Source organism: Sebastes fasciatus, chromosome 7, assembly GCF_043250625.1.
Source record: "Sebastes fasciatus isolate fSebFas1 chromosome 7, fSebFas1.pri, whole genome shotgun sequence".
NCBI classification, from domain to species: Eukaryota; Metazoa; Chordata; class Actinopteri; order Perciformes; family Sebastidae; genus Sebastes; species Sebastes fasciatus.
This window is the reverse complement of record NC_133801.1, coordinates 36,797,389-36,818,019: the sequence shown is the minus strand read 5'-3', so window position 1 is coordinate 36,818,019 and position 20,631 is coordinate 36,797,389. Positions and strand designations below refer to the sequence as shown.

Genomic DNA, 20,631 nt, shown 5'->3' with positions numbered 1-20,631 from the left:
TACGTAGCAACGGTCCGTTATATATAGCAACGGTCTACTATATGTAGCAACGGTCTGCTATACGTAGCAACGGTCTGTTATACATAGCAACGGTCTACTCTATGTAGCAATGGTCTGCTATACGTAGCAACGGTCTGTTATACATAGCAACGGTCTACTATATGTAGCAACGGTCTGTTATACGTAGCAACGGTCTGTTATACATAGCAACGGTCTACTATATGTAGCAACGGTCTGTTATACGTAGCAACGGTCTGTTATACATAGCAACGGTCTGTTATACATAGCAACGGTCTGCTGTACATAGCAACGGATAATTATGATGCATAATGTGTAATAATTGCTGGGTCTGTATAAATATGCAGAACAAATAAGCTGGTAAATATAAAGAGCTGTAAATGTTGTTGTAGATTGTTAGTTTGATGAGAGAAGTGTGTGTGGAACAGGGTGTAACTCTAGAACAGATTGTTAGTTTGAAGAGAGAAGTGTGTGTGGAACAGGGTGTAACTCTAGAACAGATTGTTAGTTTGAAGAGAGAAGTGTGTGTGGAACAGAGTGTAACTCTAGAACAGATTGTTAGTTTGAAGAGAGAAGTGTGTGTGGAACAGGGTGTAACTCTAGAACAGATTGTTTCACATCCTGTAGACATTACAACCTGTTCCACATCTGAACCACATCTTTATATCCAAACCACTTCTTTTGGAAGCCAAAACAACCATGTGTTTTAGCTAGAGGCCATCATCTTCATCAGTGTTGATGATGAAGATGGCCTCTAGTGCCGTGCACCACCGTGCATTTGTAGCTGTGCGCGCTGCTACTTCCCATTGACCATCTGAAACCCTTGTGGCAGCTACAGCTACTCATGGACTGACCAGAGCTCCAAAGTAGACGGTTCTGTCTGGAGCAAGCGGTTGCATGAACGGAGGTCCACGGCGTTGCTCTACGTAGCTGTCGTCCAGCGCCAGGCTGCTGAAGTTCCGGTTCAGTTCCAGAGCCACCGTGTGCCAGCTGCCATCATTGATACGACGGCCGGAGATGCCCAACATGTCGGGACTGTCACCGCCTGCACTGCCGAGGCCACAGGCCAGCTGGAACCACAGCTTCCCCTCCTCCAACTGCACAACACACACACACACACGCACACGCACACGCACACGCACACGCACACGCACACGCACACAACTTTAATGTTGCACAGTATATCTCATCAGGCAGTTCATTAAATGTCTTCTATCAAACTGTCATACAAACAGTTCAGGATCATATTTATGGAAAGTGTGTATTAAAGCTGCAGTAGGCAGAATATTTTTGTATTATATATATTTTGTTTCTGGCATCATTGAGCTAAAACCTCCATAATAACCTTTCAGCATATTGTAATTGAAGTGTTCTGAGAGAAAACTAGACTTCTGTTCCTCCTCATGGCTCTGTTTTCAGGCTTTAGAACATTCCTATTGGCTGTGCTCCGGTCATGTGACCGGAACTTGGCGTTCCTTCACCAGATCTCAACATGGCTGCCGCGTCACAAACTTTCTCATTTTAGGTGTGTACCTTGAGCTCAGTGTGTGTGTGTGTACCTTGAGCACGGTGCAGGGCTCAGTGTGTGTGTGTGTGTGTGTGTGTGTGTGTGCTGTACCTTGAGGACGGTGCAGGGCTCAGTGTGTGTGCGTGTGTGTGTGTGCGTGTGTGTGTGTGTGTGTGTACCTTGAGGACGGTGCAGGGCTCAGTGTGTGTGTACATAATGATGCCTCTGCTCTGCAGCGTTCGGATTCTCAGGCTGAGTTTCAGCTCCGTCTGCAGCCGGTCCGTCAGTCGGTACTTGATGTAGCTGTTACCTGAGAAACTCAGAGACGAATGGCCTGTACCCCCCCGCCCCCACCGGACACATGGTTACTGAATCACAGTCCAGAGCACATGATACTGTAAGCACGTACAACATGTTGTTGCATGTATTATTTACATACATGAAATGATGATAATTTAGTGTCTCACACCTGCACACTCTCCCAGTTTGCCTGGAGGACACTGGCATGCGTAGCGCCCCCTGGAGGCCTCGATAGAAACACACTGCATGTCTGCTGGACACGGCTGGTCCTCACACTGTTCTGACAGGACAGCACAGGAGGCATCTGCACACACACACACACACACACACACACACACACACACACACACACACACACCAGGACAGAAAGAAAATACACTTGTACTACCATGAAGAACATGACAGCCTTAAAATAGAAAGAAAAACAGAGGAAATATAAAAAAAGTGTTTGCAATATTATCCGTATTTATAATAAACTGTATAATAAACCATTTCAGCCCTGGTTCCTTTAGCTCAATGAGCATTTCATCCATCAATCTCTGTGAAAGGATGAAGCGTGTTCTTTGGGTTTACCGTCCATATTCAAATGAGCATCCACTACAGCACTTTGCAGCTTTGCAATTTTCTTCTAACAATTATTTTACCACCAACACTCACTTATATTTTCCAGTTTTCTAGCCGTAACCTGTGCCGTCTCTGTCCTGCTGTTATTAAGACATGTCCGAGCTAACCAGCTAACTGCACCCCCTCCATTTCTTTTCCATTTTCTTTTATTGAGCCGCGACAGTTAGGCTGTGAAAGTCGAGGGCTTCTGGGAAATTGTGTTTGTTAAAGGCCACTAAAAACAGAAATAATAAATAAAATACAATACTGAATTTTTTTTTTTTAAACTATCGTGCTTATCAATACATATGAAGCGAGCAACACAGCATCTAATCTCTACAACCAGATATCCCCATATGAATGTAGAACCTGTAGCAACGGGCCCAGATTTTGGTACCGTAAGAGTTCTGGTTTCCTTTTGTAGTCCGAGTAGTATCGACCAATCATTTTGGAGCGGGCTTTGGTTGAATGCAGGTAATCAGTCAGTATAGAGAGCAAAGAGGACGAACTCATTGGCTGGAATGTAATGTGGGAACCATTACAATGTGATCATTTGGCTTTTTAAAAACAACGTTCCAGGCTGGTTACTGGTGAAACAATCCCGTCGTAGACGTCTTCTCTCAACTCTAACTCCAGTCTTACGTCTCAAGTTGCTAATTGGACTGTAAACAATGAGCCCGGATATTTGCTGGCTACACGGAACCACAGAAATATTGGTGGTTGCCCCCAGAAACGAAGTCAGTGTCTGACGGACCGTTAGCCGACGGGTTCTGGGACTGCTCACTGTTGAGGCTCTGGTCCAGGAATGACTTTTTTACTTTTGGAACAAAATACTGAAGTTCACTTATAAGTTTCACTTATGCCGTCTCTTACAGAACTACCCAAATATATGAACAATGTGTGCCTGTGCACATTTACTAGATACTATCACTCACCATTGCATGTGCAGCGCGATGTCCGGTGGAAGCGTGGTGAGACGAAGCTGACCCGTGGCGTGCTGTATGTAGCCAGGCTGTGTGAGTCCAAGATGATGCTCTGTTCGCACTGCGCCCCGCGACACTCCAGCCCCGAGCAGTTCTTATCTAGGATAGCTGACACTCTGAGGACCTCCTCCAGCTGCCGGCGTGATGCACTGAGTTTCTGGGTGAGGTAAGCCGCCTTGTAGTACCCACCCCTTGCTGTTTCCACGGCAACGAGCATGTCCAGCTGTTGCGTTCCGCCGACTGGCTGCAGACTGAGCAGGTGCAGTGTGTCCTGCTGCTGCGATGCAGCTGCCTGCTGCAGAACCTTCAACACACTCTTCAGGTGCAACGCCACAAAGTCCCGCGGTGCCACGCTCTCAAAGCGTACCGTCACTGCCTCACGCAGCATCTCTGGTGTCGCCTGCTCCACATGCACGCTCACGGGCACGGGCACAGCGAAGCGGCCGTCACTAACGCTGGCGTTGAGGGAGTACCTGCCTGCATCCAACCCGCCCAGGGCGATGATCTTTCCGTCACGAGGACTGATCTTAAAGAGACTGCGCTGGGCTGGGGGGGCATGGCCAAAGGTCAGCGCATCATACGGGTCAGCATCGGTGGCGTGCAGTTGGCCAATCACACCACCAGGAAACTCGTCCTCCATAGTGACGATATGAACTTCCAGTGGCAACGCCACAGGCCGGTGAAGGCTCTCCTCAATAACCCTGACAGTGAGCATGGAGGAGGAGGAGAGACGAGGCTTCCCCGAGTCGCTCACCTGGGACAACGGGGACAGAACAGACAGGACATAATGAAAGGACAAGGGGACAGGAGCATTCCTCCTGGTAACATCTTCTTCTCATCACATTCACATCTTTGGTCAGGAAGTTCATTAAGGCTGCATTCACCAAATCGGGCATTGCGGCGAAAAGGCTAGTCCTCTCTTTCATTTCAATGTGTGTTGAAGGTACAGTAGTGTGTTTATCTGTGGTACTGGGGACCGCAGGGATGCTGAAAACAACCCCAGCGGCCTGCGGCAAAAAGCTGAAACAGAATCAACACAACCCAGCGTCACGCTGCGGTGGCCAATCCCATAACCGGAGCCAGGAGGGAACAAAGACATTAATCTTTGTGCAGTTGCTTGGCGTTAGTGGGCCATTAATAGGTGACACTCCCTCACCGCTGCACAACCCTGCGCTAATCGCCACAGTGCTTGATTTGGTGTGAATGCAGTTTAACGCAGATTAGAGCACTCATCTGCAGAGGTGGGTTAACAGTTACATTTACTCCATTACATGTCAATTTAAATGAGTAAATTGTACCTGTTGGAGTAGTTTAAATGCAGCATATACTCTTTATTCTTACTTGGGTAGATTTTTAGAGGAAAATTATATGCTAATTTATTTATTATTTTATGCATTTTATGTATTTTATGCATTCCCTTAAGAGGCTGGTGGTCTGCTGATCTTATGTCAGATGAGACAAAGTAAACTTGGACACACTTTTTTTCTTTTTTACAAAGTAAAAACACTCAGGAAATACTGGCAAACATAAAGAGAGAATTCTGTTCTAAAAGACAGATACTGGAATAATATGCACTTGTCAACCTCACATTAGCTTGTGCTGAACTCTGTCCTCCATCTCTTACTGTGCAGCTGCTTTCAGAAGGTATTGCTTCACTGTCATTCTGCTCAAATCTGAAACAGTAGTACCAGAAAGAAAACTAACTACCTACAAGAGTATTGCAAAGTTTGACATCAGTGAGCGCTTCCATTTGTCCAGAATGGACACATTGTGATGGCTGTTGCTAAAGGCTGTCGTTGTGAACAGTTCATTCAGACTTCTTGTTACACAGCAGCTCTGCATGTGTGATGTTAAACAGCAGTTGGACTCTACCTGTATCAGAATAACATATTCAGTAGCCAGGTCCCTCCTGAACACCTGATTGGCCACCAGTGTTCCATCCTTCTCCAGCACAAACTCTCCGCCTTCATTTCCTGACAGGATGCGGAAGTCAAAGGGCTGTCCGTTGTGGGACGAGTCCTGATCGATGACGGACAACTGCAGGATGCTGGTGCCGATCGGCTTGTTTTCCTGGGGAGGGGACATACCATTAGAAAGAGCTAGCTGTTTGGGGATACATTATGTATTCAACTTGAACTGAATCGTCATTTCAATTTGAGTTAATATTAGCACCTGGTCATATAATCATCATGGTCACTGGTATTGGAACTAACCCTGCCCCTCCCTGTGGAGATACCACTTTAGTCAGTTCCTCCAGGAAAATGCGATGGCAAGATTGCAGTTTGGTTGACTTCAACGAATCCCTGCATTATTACATTTTGTGCAGTCCTTTCAATTTCTACTTGCAGTTTCCTTGCACTTTGATCTACTATCCCTCCACTGCAACTCAGTACACAACCTCTGTCCAGGGAAACAGAAGGAGGGAACTGTGTACCAAAAAGACTGTCACTTTGGAGGATGTCCACTTGATTAGTCTCACTCAGACCACTGAAGCCTCACATTGGCTTCAAATAGCATTTGGAATACATTTTTGCCCAGAATGAGGACTGTTGGATTCGTCCCCATCACTTACACTGACACGGCTTTAGGAAGGCCTCTCTTAAAAGACAGTATGAATGTGCTGATGGACACCTGACTATTGTTTTATGACACACTCTAACTGGACTTCCTGGATCATATTTCATTGTCTCAGCAGTAATTAAACCCCACCAACGCCCAAAGACTCAATTCAATGACATTTATTTGTATAGCGTTAAGTTATCTGGAGATTCTTCAGACTAAAACATTCCTTATCTTCTAAACTGAACTTGAAGCTCGGGGACACACCATAGTAGCTGACAGGCATAGTCAGGTCATAGAGGAGGATGAACCACATTCATCCTCATGGCTTCCTACCTACAGACCACCAGCTACTAACTATGACAGGAACTACCAGGAACCACTTTACCCACCAAAATAAAACATTCTACACTGATATGTATATGTATATATACGTGTGTATATGTGTATATGCACTATACAAATACTAAAAGAATCCCTCTCAATCATCCCTGATTCCCCTCTAGCAGTGTGATTCTGCAGACACTGCAGTCCTCTGCTGCATTTTCTCTTTTCTTCTTATTTTGCTATACTCGGGATGCTGCTGGGCTTCAGCCAACAGCCATTGGGCCCCACGTGGGGGTGTAACACCAGCCAATAACAGCACACAGGGTGTGCAGCCTGTTCAGGTGACCAAATACAACCGCTGTGTCACGCCCCTCAGCTTCTGATACCGAGGCACAAGTCCCTCTTTAGCTCTGTCAGATACAAAACAGTGGTATTTGATGGATGAGAACGGGTTGTGTTATTATGTGCATGTGTTCCAGTGAGCCCTGCTCCTCTCTGAGCTGTGAGTGCAGCTCTGATCGCTGTGTGGTGGAAGGTTGATGAGAGCAGCGCTGAGCCACAGCCAGCAGACTAACCCTAACCCTAACCCTAACCCTAACCCTAACCCTAACCCTAACCCGGCTGCATTCATTCACTGTCTGGAAACTGACTGAGCCTCAGCAGGCAGACTAACCCTAACTCTAACCCTAACCCTAACCCGGCTGCGTTCATTCACCGTCTGGAAGCTGACTGAGCCACAGCAGGCAGACTAAAGAGTTGTGAGGAGTTGTGAGGATTTGTGAGGAGGTGTGAGGAGGTGTGAGGAGTTGTGAGAAGGTGTGAGGAGGTGTGAGGAGTTTTGAGGAGTTGTGAGGAGGTGTGAGGAGGTGTTAGGAGTTGTGAGGAGGTGTTAGGAGTTGTGAGGAGGTGTTAGGAGGTGTTAGGAGTTGTGAGGAGTTGTGAGGAGGTGTTAGGAGTTGTGAGGAGGTGTTAGGAGGTGTTAGGAGTTGTGAGGAGGTGTGAGGAGTTGTGAGGAGGTGTTAGGAGTTGTGAGGAGGTGTTAGGAGGTGTTAGGAGTTGTGAGGAGGTGTTAGGAGTTGTGAGGAGGTGTTAGGAGGTGTTAGGAGTTGTGAGGAGGTGTGAGGAGTTGTGAGGAGGTGTTAGGAGTTGTGAGGAGGTGTTAGGAGGTGTTAGGAGTTGTGAGGAGGTGTGAGGAGTTGTGAGGAGTTGTGAGGAGGTGTGAGGAGGTGTTAGGAGTTGTGAGGAGGTGTTAGGAGTTGTGAGGAGGTGTTAGGAGGTGTTAGGAGTTGTGAGGAGGTGTGAGGAGTTGTGAGAAGGTGTGAGGAGGTGTTAGGAGTTGTGAGGAGGTGTTAGGAGGTGTTAGGAGTTGTGAGGAGGTGTGAGGAGTTGTGAGGAGTTGTGAGAAGGTGTGAGGAGGTGTTAGGAGTTGTGAGGAGCTTCGAGGAGTTGTGAGGAGGTGTGAGGAGGTGTTAGGAGTTGTGAGGAGTTGTGAGGAGTGTGAGGAGGTGTGAGTAGTTGTGAGGAGGTGTGAGGAGGTGTGAGGAGGTGTTAGGAGTTGTGAGGAGGTGTGAGGAGTGTGAGGAGGTGTGAGTAGTTGTGAGGAGGTGTTAGGAGTTGTGAGGAGTTGTAAGGAGGTGTGAGGAGTGTAAGGAGGTGTGAGGAGTTGTGAGGAGTTGTAAGGAGGTGTGAGGAGGTGTGAGGAGTTGTGAGTAGTTGTGAGGAGGTGTTAGGAGTTGTGAGGAGTTGTGAGGAGGTGTGAGGAGGTGTGAGGAGGTGTTAGAAGTTGTGAGGAGTTGTGAGGAGGTGTGAGGAGTGTGAGGAGGTGTGAGGAGGTGTGAGGAGGTGTTAGGAGTTGTGAGGAGGTGTGAGGAGTGTGAGGAGGTGTGAGTAGTTGTGAGGAGTTGTGAGAAGGTGTGAGGAGGTGTTAGGAGTTGTGAGGAGCTTCGAGGAGTTGTGAGGAGGTGTGAGGATTGTGAGGAGCTGTGAGGAGTTGTGAGGAGCTGTGAGGAGTTGTGAGGAGGTGTGAGGAGGTGTTAGGAGTTGCCAGTAGGCGTGAGGAGGTGTGAGGAGGTGTGAGGAGTTGTGAGGAGGTGTGAGGAGGTATGACGAGTTGTGAGGAGGTGTGAGGAGTTGTGAGGAGGCGTGAGGAGGTGTGAGGAGTTGTGAGGAGGTGTGAGGAGGTGTGAGGAGGTATGAGGAGATGATAATAATAATAATAATAATAATAATAATAATAATAATAATTAAAGCTGCAAGCAGCGATGAAAGGGCCCTCGACCCTCCTCGCGGGTCGGGGTTGCTGGCGGGACGCCGACCGACGCGGCCGGGCACCGCGAAACCGAAACTCTGACGAGCGCCACGACGCCTGCCGCAAGGCTCTACGACAAGCGGTTCACGAGTTATGAAGGGGGGCGTGGCTAATGTGAAGGGGGCGGGCATAACATTCACCAATGAAACAGGAACTCTCTGCTGAGTTATATGACACTTCCCACAAGACTCTACGACAAACGGATCATGAGTTATGAAAGGGGGCGGGGCTAATGTGTAGGGAGCGGGCATAACCTTCACCAATGAAACAGGCACTCTCTGCTGAGTGATATGACACATCCCACAAGACTCTACTACAAACGGTTCATGAGATATGAAAGGGGGCGGGGCTAATGTGTAGGGGGCGGGCATAACATTTACCAATGAAACAGGAACTCTCTGCTGAGTGATATGACACTTCCCACAAGACTCTACTACAAACGGATCATGAGTTATGAAAGGGGGCGGGGCTAATGTGTAGGGGGCGGGCATAACATTTACCAATGAAACAGGAACTCTCTGCTGAGTGATATGACACTTCCCACAAGACTCTACTACAAACGGATCATGAGTTATGAAAGGGGGCGGGGCTAATGTGTAGGGGGCGGGCATAACATTTACCAATGAAACAGGCACTCTCTGCTGAGTGATATGACACCTCCCGCAAGACTCTACGACAAACAGTTCATGAGTTATGAAAGGGGGCGGGGCTAATGTGTAGGGGGCGGGGCTACCCTTAACCAATAAAACAGGAACTCTCTGCTGAGTGATATAACACCTCCCATAAGCCTGTACGACAAACGGTTCATGAGTTATGAAAGGGGGGCGTGGCTATGACTATATTTTTGCATTTACATATAATCAGGACTGGACCCTTATCATACCTGAGAAATTTGGGGCAGATCGAACTATGTACAGTTGAGTTAGGATTAACCCACTCTATGCTGAGTGATATGACACATCCCACAAGACTCTACTATAAACGGTTCATGAGATATGAAAGGGGGCGGGGCTAACGTCTTGGGGCGGAGCTATGAGTATATTTTTTCATATACATGTCATCAGTACTGGAGCACCATCATACCTGAGAGATTTGGGGCAGATCGGACTATGTACAGTTGAGTTACAATAACTGGCGAATGGCTCAAAATGGCCGCCACGCCACGGTCCGCTCGTTAAGTGAACACTCACCATTTTAATAACTTTTCATCCTCAAGGTCTTGAGATGGTCCTGACCAAATATCAACTCGATCTGATCAAATCTGTAGGAGGAGTTCGTTAAAGTACGCGGCCAATAAAACGCAAAAATTGGGAAAATCGTACATAAAATCCAATATGGCCGACTTCTGGGTGGGCGGGGCTAATGAAACCCAATGAGGAATATGTTTCAAATGATGAGTGGGATATGCATACCAAATTTCATGAATATCGGATAAACTTTGACAAAGTTAAAATTTCAACGCGTTAGGGGGCGCTATAGAGCCGGCTAAACACACTGAGCCTAATGGCTATACATTTACATAAAGTTCACAGGTGTCTATCATTTTGCCAAATTTCATGAGTTTTCGAGTACCTAAAGGTATGTTCAAAATCTGAAAGACATAAGGGGGCGCTAGAGAGCCAACATGCCACGCCCAAGCAAAATTTCACCACTAAAATTAAGTAATTACTAGTTTGGATGTGTGTGTAAAGTTTCATAAATTTTTGTGCATCCTAAAGTCTTCAAATATGCGTTCGTAAATTCTAAAATCACGCAGGAAGTCCAACATGGCTGACTTCCTGTTTGCCGAAGAAATCTCAAAATCATTTAATCCAGGTATGAGGGCGTGAGCAATGACATACTTGAATTTCGTGAAGATCGAAGAAACTTTCTCGGAAAAACTGCGTACGTTAGGGGGCGCTATGGAGCCCCCTGAAGACACCCGAGCCCAGTCACTCCAGAACATTGAATTTCCCACCAGTTCTGACGCATACTCCATTTTTCGTGAGTTTTGGGGATGGCTAAGGTCGTCAAAAACGCGATATTTCAGCAGAAAAAGAATAATAATCTGCAGAAAAACAATAGGTTCCTTGCACTTCGTGCCAGGACACCGTTGGGTCCTGGCACTTTAATTAAAGCTGCGAGCAGCGATGAACGGGCCCTCGCCCCTACTTGCACTTCGAGGATGCTGGCGGGACGCCGACCGACGCGGCCGGGCACTGTGAAACCGAAACTCTGACGAGCGCCATGACGCCTGCCGCAAGGCTCTACGACAAGCGGTTCACGAGTTATGAAGGGGGGCGTGGCTAATGTGTAGAGGGCGGGGATAACAACACCAATTTAACAGGCACTCTCTGCTGAGTGATATAACACCTCCCACAAGACTCTACGACAAACGGATCATGAGTTATGAAAGGGGGCGGGGCTAATGTGTAGGGGGCGGGGATAACCTTCACCAATGAAACAGGCACTCTCTGCTGAGTGATATGACACCTCCCACAAGACTCTACGACATACGGTTCATGAGTTGTGTAGGGGGCGTGGCTATGACTATATTTTTGCATTTACATATAATCAGGACTGGACCCTTATCATACCTGAGAAATTTGGGGCAGATCGAACTATGTACAGTTGAGTTAGGGTTAACCCACTCTCTGCTGAGCTATATGACACATCCCACAAGACGCTACTATAAACGGTTCATGAGATATGAAAGGGTGCGGGGCTAACGTCTTGGGGCGGGGCTATGAGTATATTTTTTCATATACATGTCATCAGTACTGGAGCACCATCATACCTGAGAGATTTGGGGCAGATCGGACTATGTACAGTTGAGTTACAATAACTGCCTGTTTCATGGCGAATGGCTCAAAATGGCCGCCACGCCATGGTCAGGTCGTTAAGTGAACACTCACCATTTTAATAACTTTTCATCCTCAAGGTCTTAAGATGGTCCTGGCCAAATATCAACTCGATCTGATTAAATCTGTAGGAGGAGTTCGTTAAAGTACGCGGCCTACAAAACCCCCCAGAAATGGGCGAAAAATGGGCAAAATCGCACATAAAATTAAATATGGCTGACTTCCTGTTGAGTTTTGGGCATACCTCCAAGAGGCTTTTTTGTTTCTCTCCACATCTTACATCTGTCTACCAAATTTTGTACTTGTAGGTGAAACCGGAGCGCGGATATCAATTTTTCCATTTCATGGCGAATGGCTCAAAATGGCCGCCACGCCACGGTCAGGTCGTTAAGTGAAAACTCACGATTTTAATAACTTTTCATCCTCAAGGTCTTAAGATGGTCCTGACCAAATTTCAAATCGATCTTATTAAATCTGTAGGAGGAGTTCGTTAAAGTACGCGGCCTATAAAACGCTAAAAATGACATGGAATCCAATATGGCCGACTTCTGGGTGGGCGGAGCTAATGAAACCCAATGAGGAATATGTTTCAAATGATGAGTGGGATATGCATACCAAATTTCATGAATATCGGATAAACTTTGACAAAGTTAAAATTTCAACGCGTTAGGGGGCGCTATAGAGCCGGCTAAACACACTGAGCCTAATGGCTATACATTTACATAAAGTTCACAGGTGTCTATCATTTTGCCAAATTTCATGAGTTTTCGAGTACCTAAAGGTATGTTCAAAATCTAAAAGACATAAGGGGGCGCTAGAGAGCCAACATGCCACGCCCAAGCAAAATTTCACCACTAAAATTAAGTAATTACTAGTTTGGATGTGTGTGTAAAGTTTCATTATTTTTTGTGCATCCAAAAGTCTTCAAATATGCGTTCGTAAATTTTAAAATCACGCAGGAAGTCCAACATGGCTGACTTCCTGTTGGCCGAAGAAATCTCAAAATCATTTAATCCAGGTATGAGGGCGTGAGCAATGACATACTTGAATTTCGTGAAGATCGAAGAAACTTTCTCGGAAAAACTGCGTACGTTAGGGGGCGCTATGGAGCCCCCTGGAGAAACCCGAGCCCAGTCACTCCACAACATTGAATTTCCCACCAGTTCTGACGCATACTCCACTTTTGGTGAGTTTTTGGGGATGGCTAAGGTCCCAAAAACGCGATATTCCAGCAGAAAAAGAATAACGAGAGCTGCACGCAGCTATGAAAGGGCCCTCGCCACTGCTCGCGGGTCGGGGTTGCTGGCGGGACGCCGACCGACGCGGCCGGGCACCGCGAAACCGAAACTCTGACGAGCGCCACGACGCCTGCCGCAAGGCTCTACGACAAGCGGTTCACGAGTTATGAAGGGGGGCGTGGCTAATGTGTAGGGGGCGGGCATAACATTCACCAATGAAACAGGAACTCTCTGCTGAGTGATATGACACATCCCACAAGACTCTACGACAAACGGTTCATGAGATATGAAAGGGGGCGGGGCTAATGTGTAGGGGGCGGGCATAACATTTACCAATGAAACAGGAACTCTCTGCTGAGTGATATGACACTTCCCACAAGACTCTACTACAAACGGTTCATGAGATATGAAAGGGGGCGGGGCTAATGTGTAGGGGGCGGGCATAACATTTACCAATGAAACAGGAACTCTCTGCTGAGTGATATGACACTTCCCACAAGACTCTACTACAAACGGATCATGAGTTATGAAAGGGGGCGGGGCTAATGTGTAGGGGGCGGGGCTACCCTTAACGAATAAAACAGGAACTCTCTGCTGAGTGATATGACATCTCCCATAAGCCTGTACGACAAACGGTTCATGAGATATGAAAGGGGGCGGGGCTAACGTCTTGGGGCGGGGCTATGAGAATATTTTTTCATATACATGTCATCAGTACTGGAGCAACATCATACCTGAGAGATTTGGGGCAGATCGGACTATGTACAGTTGAGTTACAATAACTGGCGAATGGCTCAAAATGGCCGCCACGCCACGGTCCGCTCGTTAAGTGAACACTCACCATTTTAATAACTTTTCATCCTAAAGGTCTTGAGATGGTCCTGACCAAATATCAACTCGATATGATCAAATCTGTAGGAGGAGTTTGTTAAAGTACGCGGCCAATAAAACGCAAAAATTGGGAAAATCGTACATAAAATCCAATATGGCCGACTTTTAGGTGGGCGGGGCTAATGAAACCCAATGAGGAATATGTTTCAAATGATAATTTGGGGCAGATCGAACTCTGTACAGTTGAGTTAGGGTTAACCCACTCTCTGCTGAGTGATATGACACATCCCACAAGACTCTACTATAAACGGTTCATGAGATATGAAAGGGGGCGGGGCTAACGTCTTGGGGCGGGGCTATGAGTATATTTTTTCATATACATGTCATCAGTACTGGAGCAACATCATACCTGAGAGATTTGGGGCAGATCGGACTATGTACAGTTGAGTTACAATAACTGGCGAATGGCTCAAAATGGCCGCCACGCCACGGTCCGCTCGTTAAGTGAACTCTCACCATTTTAATAACTTTTCATCCTCAAGGTCTTGAGATGGTCCTGACCAAATTTCAAATCGATATGATCAAATCTGTAGGAGGAGTTCGTTAAAGTACGCGGCCAATAAAACGCAAAAATGACATAAAAATCCAATATGGCCGACTTCTGGGTGGGCGGGGCTAATGAAACCCAATGAGGAATATGTTTCAAATGATGAGTGGGATATGCATACCAAATTTCATGAATATCGTATCAACTTTGACAAAGTTAAAATTTCAACGCGTTAGGAGGCGCTATAGAGCCGGCTAAACACACACTGAGCCTAATGGCTATGCAGTTACATAAAGTTCACAGGTGTCTATCATTTTGCCAAATTTTATGAGATTTCGAGTACCTAAAGGTATGTTCAAAATCTGAAAGACATAAGGGGGCGCTAGAGAGCCAACATGCCACGCCCAAGCAAAATTTCACCACTAAAATTAAGTAATTACTAGTTTGGATGTGTGTGTAAAGTTTCATAAATTTTTGTGCATCCTAAAGTCTTCAAATATGCGTTCGTAAATTCTAAAATCACGCAGGAAGTCCAACATGGCTGACTTCCTGTTTGCCGAAGAAATCTCAAAATCATTTAATCCAGGTATGAGGGCGTGAGCAATGACATACTTGAATTTCGTGAAGATCGAAGAAACTTTCTCGGAAAAACTGCGTACGTTAGGGGGCGCTATGGAGCCCCCTGAAGACACCCGAGCCCAGTCACTCCAGAACATTGAATTTCCCACCAGTTCTGACGCATACTCCATTTTTCGTGAGTTTTGGGGATGGCTAAGGTCGTCAAAAACGCGATATTTCAGCAGAAAAAGAATAATAATCTGCAGAAAAACAATAGGTTCCTTGCACTTCGTGCCAGGACACCGTTGGGTCCTGGCACTTTAATTAAAGCTGCGAGCAGCGATGAACGGGCCCTCGCCCCTACTTGCACTTCGAGGATGCTGGCGGGACGCCGACCGACGCGGCCGGGCACTGTGAAACCGAAACTCTGACGAGCGCCATGACGCCTGCCGCAAGGCTCTACGACAAGCGGTTCACGAGTTATGAAGGGGGGCGTGGCTAATGTGTAGAGGGCGGGGATAACAACACCAATTTAACAGGTACTCTCTGCTGAGTGATATAACACCTCCCACAAGACTCTACGACAAACGGATCATGAGTTATGAAAGGGGGCGGGGCTAATGTGTAGGGGGCGGGGATAACCTTCACCAATGAAACAGGCACTCTCTGCTGAGTGATATGACACCTCCCACAAGACTCTACGACATACGGTTCATGAGTTGTGTAGGGGGCGTGGCTATGACTATATTTTTGCATTTACATATAATCAGGACTGGACCCTTATCATACCTGAGAAATTTGGGGCAGATCGAACTATGTACAGTTGAGTTAGGGTTAACCCACTCTCTGCTGAGCTATATGACACATCCCACAAGACGCTACTATAAACGGTTCATGAGATATGAAAGGGTGCGGGGCTAACGTCTTGGGGCGGGGCTATGAGTATATTTTTTCATATACATGTCATCAGTACTGGAGCACCATCATACCTGAGAGATTTGGGGCAGATCGGACTATGTACAGTTGAGTTACAATAACTGCCTGTTTCATGGCGAATGGCTCAAAATGGCCGCCACGCCATGGTCAGGTCGTTAAGTGAACACTCACCATTTTAATAACTTTTCATCCTCAAGGTCTTAAGATGGTCCTGGCCAAATATCAACTCGATCTGATTAAATCTGTAGGAGGAGTTCGTTAAAGTACGCGGCCTACAAAACCCCCCAGAAATGGGCGAAAAATGGGCAAAATCGCACATAAAATTAAATATGGCTGACTTCCTGTTGAGTTTTGGGCATACCTCCAAGAGGCTTTTTTGTTTCTCTCCACATCTTACATCTGTCTACCAAATTTTGTACTTGTAGGTGAAACCGGAGCGCGGATATCAATTTTTCCATTTCATGGCGAATGGCTCAAAATGGCCGCCACGCCACGGTCAGGTCGTTAAGTGAAAACTCACGATTTTAATAACTTTTCATCCTCAAGGTCTTAAGATGGTCCTGACCAAATTTCAAATCGATCTTATTAAATCTGTAGGAGGAGTTCGTTAAAGTACGCGGCCTATAAAACGCTAAAAATGACATGGAATCCAATATGGCCGACTTCTGGGTGGGCGGAGCTAATGAAACCCAATGAGGAATATGTTTCAAATGATGAGTGGGATATGCATACCAAATTTCATGAATATCGGATAAACTTTGACAAAGTTAAAATTTCAACGCGTTAGGGGGCGCTATAGAGCCGGCTAAACACACTGAGCCTAATGGCTATACATTTACATAAAGTTCACAGGTGTCTATCATTTTGCCAAATTTCATGAGTTTTCGAGTACCTAAAGGTATGTTCAAAATCTAAAAGACATAAGGGGGCGCTAGAGAGCCAACATGCCACGCCCAAGCAAAATTTCACCACTAAAATTAAGTAATTACTAGTTTGGATGTGTGTGTAAAGTTTCATTATTTTTTGTGCATCCAAAAGTCTTCAAATATGCGTTCGTAAATTTTAAAATCACGCAGGAAGTCCAACATGGCTGACTTCCTGTTGGCCGAAGAAATCTCAAAATCATTTAATCCAGGTATGAGGGCGTGAGCAATGACATACTTGAATTTCGTGAAGATCGAAGAAACTTTCTCGGAAAAACTGCGTACGTTAGGGGGCGCTATGGAGCCCCCTGGAGAAACCCGAGCCCAGTCACTCCACAACATTGAATTTCCCACCAGTTCTGACGCATACTCCACTTTTGGTGAGTTTTTGGGGATGGCTAAGGTCCCAAAAACGCGATATTCCAGCAGAAAAAGAATAACGAGAGCTGCACGCAGCTATGAAAGGGCCCTCGCCCCTGCTCGCGGGTCGGGGTTGCTGGCGGGACGCCGACCGACGCGGCCGGGCACCGCGAAACCGAAACTCTGACGAGCGCCACGACGCCTGCCGCAAGGCTCTACGACAAGCGGTTCACGAGTTATGAAGGGGGGCGTGGCTAATGTGTAGGGGGCGGGCATAACATTCACCAATGAAACAGGAACTCTCTGCTGAGTGATATGACACATCCCACAAGACTCTACGACAAACGGTTCATGAGATATGAAAGGGGGCGGGGCTAATGTGTAGGGGGCGGGCATAACATTTACCAATGAAACAGGAACTCTCTGCTGAGTGATATGACACTTCCCACAAGACTCTACTACAAACGGTTCATGAGATATGAAAGGGGGCGGGGCTAATGTGTAGGGGGCGGGCATAACATTTACCAATGAAACAGGAACTCTCTGCTGAGTGATATGACACTTCCCACAAGACTCTACTACAAACGGATCATGAGTTATGAAAGGGGGCGGGGCTAATGTGTAGGGGGCGGGGCTACCCTTAACGAATAAAACAGGAACTCTCTGCTGAGTGATATGACATCTCCCATAAGCCTGTACGACAAACGGTTCATGAGATATGAAAGGGGGCGGGGCTAACGTCTTGGGGCGGGGCTATGAGAATATTTTTTCATATACATGTCATCAGTACTGGAGCAACATCATACCTGAGAGATTTGGGGCAGATCGGACTATGTACAGTTGAGTTACAATAACTGGCGAATGGCTCAAAATGGCCGCCACGCCACGGTCCGCTCGTTAAGTGAACACTCACCATTTTAATAACTTTTCATCCTAAAGGTCTTGAGATGGTCCTGACCAAATATCAACTCGATATGATCAAATCTGTAGGAGGAGTTTGTTAAAGTACGCGGCCAATAAAACGCAAAAATTGGGAAAATCGTACATAAAATCCAATATGGCCGACTTTTAGGTGGGCGGGGCTAATGAAACCCAATGAGGAATATGTTTCAAATGATAATTTGGGGCAGATCGAACTCTGTACAGTTGAGTTAGGGTTAACCCACTCTCTGCTGAGTGATATGACACATCCCACAAGACTCTACTATAAACGGTTCATGAGATATGAAAGGGGGCGGGGCTAACGTCTTGGGGCGGGGCTATGAGTATATTTTTTCATATACATGTCATCAGTACTGGAGCAACATCATACCTGAGAGATTTGGGGCAGATCGGACTATGTACAGTTGAGTTACAATAACTGGCGAATGGCTCAAAATGGCCGCCACGCCACGGTCCGCTCGTTAAGTGAACTCTCACCATTTTAATAACTTTTCATCCTCAAGGTCTTGAGATGGTCCTGACCAAATTTCAAATCGATATGATCAAATCTGTAGGAGGAGTTCGTTAAAGTACGCGGCCAATAAAACGCAAAAATGACATAAAAATCCAATATGGCCGACTTCTGGGTGGGCGGGGCTAATGAAACCCAATGAGGAATATGTTTCAAATGATGAGTGGGATATGCATACCAAATTTCATGAATATCGTATCAACTTTGACAAAGTTAAAATTTCAACGCGTTAGGAGGCGCTATAGAGCCGGCTAAACACACACTGAGCCTAATGGCTATGCAGTTACATAAAGTTCACAGGTGTCTATCATTTTGCCAAATTTTATGAGATTCCGAGTACCTAAAGGTATGTTCAAAATCTGAAAGACATAAGGGGGCGCTAGAGAGCCAACATGCCACGCCCAAGCAAAATTTCACCACTAAAATTAAGTAATTACTAGTTTGGATGTGTGTGTAAAGTTTCATAAATTTTTGTGCATCCTAAAGTCTTCAAATATGCGTTCGTAAATTCTAAAATCACGCAGGAAGTCCAACATGGCTGACTTCCTGTTTGCCGAAGAAATCTCAAAATCATTTAATCCAGGTATGAGGGCGTGAGCAATGACATACTTGAATTTCGTGAAGATCGAAGAAACTTTCTCGGAAAAACTGCGTACGTTAGGGGGCGCTATGGAGCCCCCTGAAGACACCCGAGCCCAGTCACTCCAGAACATTGAATTTCCCACCAGTTCTGACGCATACTCCATTTTTCGTGAGTTTTGGGGATGGCTAAGGTCGTCAAAAACGCGATATTTCAGCAGAAAAAGAATAATAATCTGCAGAAAAACAATAGGTTCCTTGCACTTCGTGCCAGGACACCGTTGGGTCCTGGCACTTTAATTAAAGCTGCGAGCAGCGATGAACGGGCCCTCGCCCCTACTTGCGCGTCGGGGATGCTGGCGGGACGCCGACCGACGCGGCCGGGCACCGTGAAGCCGAAACTCTGACGAGCGCCACGACGCCTGCCGCAAGGCTCTACGACAAGCGGTTCACGAGGTATGAAGGGGGGCGTGGCTAATGTGTAGGGGGCGGGGATAACAACACACACTTAACAGGCACTCTCTGCTGAGTGATATAACACCTCCCACAAGACTACGACAAACGGATCATGAGTTATGGAAGGGGGCGGGGCTAATGTGTAGGGGGCGGGCATAACCTTCACCAATGAAACAGGCACTCTCTGCTGAGTGATATGACATATCCCACAAGACTCTACGACAAACGGATCATGAGTTATGAAAGGGGGCGGGGCTACTGTGTAGGGGGCGGGCATAACCTTCACCAATGAAACAGGCACTCTCTGCTGAGTGATATGACACCTCCCACAAGACTCTACGACAAACGGTTCATGAGTTGTGTAGGGGGCGTGGCTATGACTATATTTTTGCATTTACATATAATCAGGACTGGACCCTTATCATACCTGAGAAATTTGGGGCAGATCGAACTATGTACAGTTGAGTTAGGGTTAACCCACTCTCTGCTGAGTGATATGACACATCCCACAAGACTCTACCATAAACGGTTCATGAGATATGAAAGGGGGCGGGGCTAACGTCTTGGGGCGGGGCTATGAGTATATTTTTTCATATACATGTCATCAGTACTGGACCACCATCATACCTGAGAGATTTGGGGCAGATCGGACTATGTACAGTTGAGTTACAATAACTGCCTGTTTCATGGCGAATGGCTCAAAATGGCCGCCACGCTACGGTCAGGTCGTTAAGTGAAAACTCACGATTTTGATAACTTTTCATCCTCAAGGTCTTAAGATGGTCCTGGCCAAATATCAACTCGATCTGATTAAATCTGTAGGAGGAGTTCGTTAAAGTACGCGTCCTATAAAAAGCTAAAAATTACATGAAATCCAATATGGCCGACTTCTGGGTGGGCGGAGCTAATGAAACCCAATGAGGAATATGTTTCAAATGATGAGTGGGATATGCATACCAAATTTCATGAATATCGGATCAACTTTAGATTTCGACGCGTTAGGGGGCGCTATAGAGCCCGCTGGCGACGCCCGTTCCCAATCACTACAGAACATTGCAATTTTCGCCACTCCCGACGCATGTTCCAATTTTGGTGAGTTTTTGGGGATGGGAAAGGCCTCAAAAACGCGATCTCGCAGCAGAAAAATAATAATCCCCAGAAAAACAATAGGTTCCTTGCACTTCGTGCCAGGACACCTGGCACTTTCGTGCTCGGGCCCTAATAATAAGAGAACTATGTGAGATAGTGCTGGGCGGGGGTGTAGTAGGAGAATAGTGTAACCAAGCAACAAGGGCCCTAACATGG

The 20,631-nt window shown here is 46.5% G+C and overlaps 1 protein-coding gene across 5 annotated transcripts in view; it reads right to left on the bottom strand.

The window, feature by feature from the left end:
- fat3a (FAT atypical cadherin 3a) overlaps window positions 1-20,631 on the bottom strand; it is a 228,643-nt gene that overhangs the window by 19,516 nt on the left and 188,496 nt on the right. For all 5 annotated transcript variants that reach the window (XR_012594613.1, XM_074640548.1, XM_074640550.1 and 2 more), the window contains 5 exons: window positions 5,284-5,481; window positions 3,364-4,165; window positions 1,995-2,129; window positions 1,705-1,859; window positions 873-1,115 (listed from right to left, as the gene is read on the bottom strand). Coding sequence is in view for 4 of the 5 variants with exons in the window: in XM_074640548.1 (XP_074496649.1) it covers window positions 873-1,115; window positions 1,705-1,859; window positions 1,995-2,129; window positions 3,364-4,165; window positions 5,284-5,481 (1,533 nt within the window). In the remaining variant the exon portion in view is untranslated. The remainder of the gene's footprint in view (window positions 1-872; window positions 1,116-1,704; window positions 1,860-1,994; window positions 2,130-3,363; window positions 4,166-5,283; window positions 5,482-20,631) is intronic.